Below are 6075 nucleotides of genomic sequence, written 5' to 3' on the forward strand. Positions count from 1 at the left end.
GGCACTGGTCATTTGTCTCGGCATAGGGACAAATGTAAACGACTCCATGGCCGAACTGGGAACCAATCTATGCTTAGATATAATGCTGATGGTACTGTTTTTCGTTGGGAATATAGTGCTGAAGTTGCACGTGTTCAGTTATGTCGTTTGATTGCTAGATTGGACCTTCCATTATTAATAAGCACATGAGCATGTATGAGAATGATAATTTGCTTAGACATATACTTGTCCCAATGAAAGACAAATTCTTAAAATATTGGGGTACAATTCCTTTGCTATATGCATTTGCATTTATACTGGACCCTAGAGCTAAAATGAGAGGTTTCAACAATGTGCTTGCACTCATGTCTCAGCTGACTCATTCTGATTACTCTGGATATCTAACTTCTGTGAGGGCTGATTTATCTGATTTATTTAATAAATATGATGACAAATTTGGTTCTGTTAGGTTGCAGAGGACTTCAAATGCTAACCCTGGTGAAGGTAAGAGCAAATATGCTTGGGATTTGGTGTTTGGTGCAGATGGCATTGGTAGCAGTTCTTCAATGGCACTGGGTGCTGGTCTCGGTGCCTTTGGTGCCAGTAGCAGTTCTGGGATGGTTCCTGAACTCTCAAGAAGGACATCTGCTAGTGCTTTGCTTCATGCAGCAAGCACTCCTGGTATTTCTGGTTCTGAACTAGCTGCTTATCTAGATAGTGACACTGTTCAGAAGTTTGATGATGAATTCAATCTCCTAGATTGGTGGCATGATCACAAACTTACTTATCCAGTACTTTCAATCCTAGCTAAAGATATCATTTCAGTTCCTGTCTCTATTGTGAGTTCAGAATCAACATTTAGTCTTGCAGGTAGGCTCATTGAGGAGCGGCGTCGTCGACTTGGCTCAGGAATGGTGGAGATGCTTTCATTGCTAAAGGACTGGGAGGCAGCAGATGCAAGAATGCAACACACAACAAAAGATAAGATCCTGGAAGAGTCCTTCAGAGATTTATTCATTGATTAGTATGTTCTGGTATTCTGGACATGTAATGTGGGTTCTGGACATGTAACTTAAGTCTGTGATGAACTAAGTGATGAAATAATGAAATTATTGAGCTGGGCTGTACTTTTTTCCTATCTAGGGTTTCTCACGAGGTGTGAGTTTTACCTAGATAGGTTTTTAATGAGGCAGCCATTGCACCAGCTCAAACTAAATAATGTGTTATGTGTTCTGATTGTGTATTACATTTTGCTGTAAAATATGTATTAGATTTTACTGTTGTTCTGTACTGAGGTTTAACTAGGGCTGTCGGGCCGGCACGAGCCCTACCGTGCTCCCGTGCTGTCGGGCCGGCACGGCACGGTTAACAAACCTCCGTGCCGTGCTTGGGCCTGGGGGTGGGCACGTCGGGCGACACGGCACGACCCGATTATGTAAACGGGCCTGGCGTGCTCGGGCCTGTCGTGCCGTGCCCTAATCGGACTTGTGCCGGGTCGGGCCGTGCCGCCCGTTTGGCCATCTATACTCCCACCCTGCCTCAGGCACGACCCTGCTAGTTTTGGGAGTCACCAAACCGAAGAGGAATTTTAGCCATGCAATCTCCTCTGTTTCTATGCCTCCCAAACTAGCCATTAATCTTGCTCTGAGTGGACGATGCAAAATACACCAAGGCTGTATTATGGAAACCTGGACAAGAGTGAACCACCCTACCGATTACAGGCTCATACGCAAACGCAAACGCAAATGCAACCGCCAACCGCACATGTATGGTTTTCGTCTCCAAAGGTTCACTCCACCTGCGGCTATTGCAACGCCGAGCAGTCAACCGGTAGGTCACCAGCCGGGACTCACACCGCTTTTGATCCCGGATTGCGCCACACTCCATCGCCCCCTGCTCAGCGACCCGCTGATCGATCATGACCATTAGACTAGCATATTATACCATGGTTTACTCCATGCTGGAGCAAAGGAAAACCCTGCTAGAGTGCTAGGTAGAGTGAGTAGGCCAGTCAGTGACGACTGATCACGACAACTCCTGGGCAGCCAGCTCACACCTCCCTCCCTCCATCTCGCCAACCACGCACGGGGAGGAGGAGGAAGAAGATGCGCGCATATATCGGCTCGCTGCTGGGCCACGTACGTGTGATCGACCACCATTGGCATTGCTGTCTCTGAATCCGCGCCCAATGCGAAGCGGGACACGCTTGCTCGGAGTCGGAGTAGCCGCCGCCGCGGTCGTGTGCGCATGGCTCGCCTCCTGCTCGCGCGCGTTCCCCTTCCCCATCCCCTTGCTCGAGCCCTACACGAGCCAGAAGGACGGTGAGCGGAGCCTTCCCCCATTCACGATCGCCGCCTCCGTCTCTGCTGCTGATCCGACCTGTCTCCGCTCTGCCCAGTATACGCATATTTCAGACACTGCATTACCAGAGAAGCTAAGTTCTGTAACCGCACGATGCAGTCGATGCCATCAACGGCCTGTATGCGGCCCTGGGCTCGCCGGACCTCGCCGGCGGCTGGACGGGATCGGGAGGAGACCCCTGCCGGGAGGCGTGGCAGGGGGTGCAGTGCGACGGCCCCAACGTGACCGCAATGTAAGTCTGCACGCCGGCTCCGCTCATCGCCCCCCCCGGCCAACGAGATCGATCTGTGCAGTTCACTGATGTGCCTGCCATGCGTGTCCACCTGCCTAACAGAGACCTCCGAGGTGCAGGCCTGCGGGGGGAGCTGAGCCAGACGCTTGGAGACCTCACTGCCGTCACAGAGCTGTGAGCATTCCAAATTTTCAAGGCGCGCGCTGGCGCTAGTCCATCCTTTTTCTTTTCTTTTGTTTGCTCATCTTGTGGTTCGGTGGCGCAGGGACCTGAGCGGCAACCGGATCGGCGGCGCGCTGCCGCGGAGCTTACCACCTGCGCTGGCACGGCTGTGAGACAGAACCGATTCTGAACTATTCTTCCCTCCAGTATCAGAAACTCGATCCATGGTTGATCCTGCTTTGCATTGCAGAGACGTTTCTTCGAACAGTCTCGGCGGAGAACTCCCGGACTCGATGGCGAAGCTGAGCTCGCTGTCGACGCTGTAAGAACCATCCTTCTTCGGAGCTCTGCTTTTTTTTGGCTGGTTGTGCATGAAGTCTCTCTCCCCTTTAATTTGCTGTGTGTGTGTGCGCGCGCGCCACCTTGTAGGCATCTGCAGAACAATCAGCTGACTGGGACACTCGACGTGCTCCAAGATCTTCCCCTGACAGACCTGTAATCTCCTCCCTCTACATGCTCATGCTCAATGCTCAGAACCCTTCTAGTCCCTTGCTGTGAAACAGATACTTTTTTACTACTCTCTCTCTATGACACTGTCACGGCTATCTTTAGCAATTCTTACTGCACTTCACTCTCACCGACTTCCCCCCCAACATCTGCAGGGACGTGGAGAACAATCAGTTCTCTGGACTAATCCCAGACAAGCTGCTCTCAGTTCCCAAGTTCCTGTAAGCCTATCTGATGAGCCACGATTCACTTTTAATCACCTCTTCGAATCTTCTCGAGCAGTCGATCGCAAAGCTGTAGTTCACTTCATTGCCTGTCTGACTGACACAAAAACGTGGCTTCTTGTACTTGCAGAAGAGACGGCAACCACTTCACCATCCCAACTCCGGCGGCTCCTCCAAGCCGTGTGGCAGGCACCACCAGCGGCACCAGGAGAGCCTCCAGTCCTTTCTGGCTCGCACCCACCTATATACGTGATTCCAGCTGCTACACAGGACGACGCCCCGCCGAGCGGACACAGGGGCAGGGTGTCCCCGGCGACGGCCGCCGGGTTCAGCGTCCTCGCCGCCGGTTCGCTGGGCGCCGCCGTCGTCGCGGTCCTCCTGTTCACGGCGTCGAGGCGGCGCAGGGAGAGGGAAAGGGCTCTTCGTGTAGGCTGCCTGAGAGGAGCTGAGATGTGCGCGCCCAGCGCGGTGAGGGAGGCTCGTCTACGAGCAGCTGCCAAACTGGAGAAAGACACGGGGCGCCATTACTCAGGTACGCTGAAGAGTGTAACCCCGTCATTTCGGTGGCATTTCTTCGTCCTGAGCTAATGTTTTTGTGTGTGTGTGTGTGTGTGTGTGTGTTGTCGCTGAAGCTGCAGAGGAGAAGATCGAGCGGACTCCGAGAGATTGCGTCGAGGCAGCAGGATCATCTCTCAAGCACAGCAGCAACGGAGGCATCGTCGTGGGCGGTTCAGAAGCACAGCAGGAGCAGCCACTGCAACTGCGATCCGCCTCTTTCACGCTCTTCACCGTCGCATCACTGCAGCAACACACCGGCGGTTTCAGCCGCCAGGATCTGGTCAGGGAGACCTGCTTCGGCAAGATCTATGCAGCAGATCGTCCAACGGGAAGCAAGGTAGGACGCCGACCCTCTGCATCGTACAGCGCCAGCAGTTTCTTCATTGCAATCATCCCCCTCGTCCGTGTTCTTCGTCTCTAGCTTTCGGTACTGAAGCTCGACAGCGACGCGGCGAGGACGCCGGTGCCAGAGTTCCTGGAGGCCGTCCGCGGCGTCGCGGGGCTCCGGCACCCTAACGTGGAGCAGCTCGTGGGCTGCTGCGTGGAGCACGGCCAGAGGCTGCTCGTCTACCGCCACTTCAGCGACCGCGCTCTGGACGGCGTGCTGCGTCTAGAGCACGGGGCGTCGACGTCTGGACCTGATGAGAATGAGACCCTTCGCTGGGACGCTCGGGTCGCTGTGGCACTCGAGGCCGCGAAGGCGCTGGAGTACGTACGCCACGCCCGCCACCGTGGACGCACTCTGCTTGCGCCGTCGAACTATATCGTTTTTTATTTTTTTATTTTTTGCTGATGAATCTGAACATGCAAGGTATCTTCATGAGGGCGCCGGGAAGCAGGTGGTCCACCGGCACTTCAGGCCGGAGCACGTCCTGGTCGACGGCGAGCTCAGGGTGTCGGTCTCCGGATGCGGCCTTGCTCCGCTCGTGGCTGAGGTAATATGTACTCTGATCCCAATGGCGACAGTTCGGGACTCGAGAGTTTCCTGCGTTCAATTCCGTACGTACACGCGCGCGTGTTTGTCTGCTCGGTTTCAGCGGTCGGATTGCTGCGGCGTGGCGACGAGCTACGAGCCGCCGGAAGCGGGCGGCGGCGCGGCGTGGACGCCCAAGGGCGACGTCTACAGCTTCGGCGTCGTGATGCTGCAGCTCCTCACCGGGCGCAGGCCGTACGACGGCGCGCGGGCGCGGGGCGAGAGGCGCCTGGTGCCGTGGGCGAGCGCGCGGCTGTACGACCTCGCCGCGCTGCGGAAGATGGCCGACCCGCGCCTCGGCGCGCCGCCGCCGGTCAGGTCGCTGTCACGCTTCGCCGACGTCATCAGCCGGTGCATACAGGTGAGTCGGTTCATCGTCGGTCCACCTCGACGACGATGCGCGCGGCCGGTCGATCGATGAGCCTGATTCGTCTCTTCTGCTTGGTGGTGGTGGTGCTTGGCAGCCAGAGGCAGAGTTCCGGCCTGCCATGTCGCAGGTGGCGCAGGACCTGCGGCGCACGCTGGAGAACGCGCGCGCGGTGACGGGGACGGGGAGCGGCGGCTCTGCACAAGTTTAGCTACTTGCGCTCGTGCTCGCCAATGGACTTGTTGCTCATCGTGCTCAGGTCGGCCGATGCAGCAAAGTCCGGCAGTTAACTGACGCGATGCAACTATATCTACGTGCCCGTAAACATCCATATTTCGTTGTGTAATTTTCTTTCTTTCGTGTATAGTACAAAGAAAATGATGAAGTTACGGAACATGTACAGCAGCAAAATTGATCGTCCAGAGTTTGCCGAGCAAACCTTGCAGCACAGGTTATTAATGTAGTGTTTAGTTTTGGAGTATGACGAAGACCGAGCCGTTTCACTTCTGATTTATTGTTGTTTGAATTGATTCCATTTAGAACTGAGTGGTTCTAAAAAAATTATGCTCAAACGTTGAACCATCTGACTCCCTAAAATCTCTTGGACGGAGTCGCTCTATGCATTGAGACACTCTATTCCAATTAGCTCCAGAACCAAACATTACCTGTCGGGGATAAGATCTCCGGTCCCCAGATACCATTAGTTAGCAAG

General features: G+C 54.7%; 1 protein-coding gene across 1 annotated transcript; it reads left to right on the forward strand.

Annotated features, from left to right (window-relative positions):
* The first annotated feature begins 1949 nt into the window (after window positions 1–1949).
* On the forward strand, window positions 1950–5871 carry LOC103628296 (protein STRUBBELIG). The gene is given in 14 exon segments (XM_020538422.2): window positions 1950–2300; window positions 2440–2572; window positions 2675–2746; window positions 2838–2903; window positions 2985–3056; window positions 3164–3229; window positions 3397–3462; window positions 3596–3644; window positions 3646–3997; window positions 4098–4360; window positions 4445–4731; window positions 4835–4958; window positions 5061–5357; window positions 5461–5871. Coding segments are annotated over 14 exon segments (2094 nt in total). The 5' UTR covers window positions 1950–2167; the 3' UTR covers window positions 5575–5871.
* Window positions 5872–6075: the final 204 nt, after the last annotated feature.

Source organism: Zea mays, chromosome 5 (genome assembly GCF_902167145.1).
Source record: "Zea mays cultivar B73 chromosome 5, Zm-B73-REFERENCE-NAM-5.0, whole genome shotgun sequence".
Classification (NCBI taxonomy): domain Eukaryota; kingdom Viridiplantae; phylum Streptophyta; class Magnoliopsida; order Poales; family Poaceae; genus Zea; species Zea mays.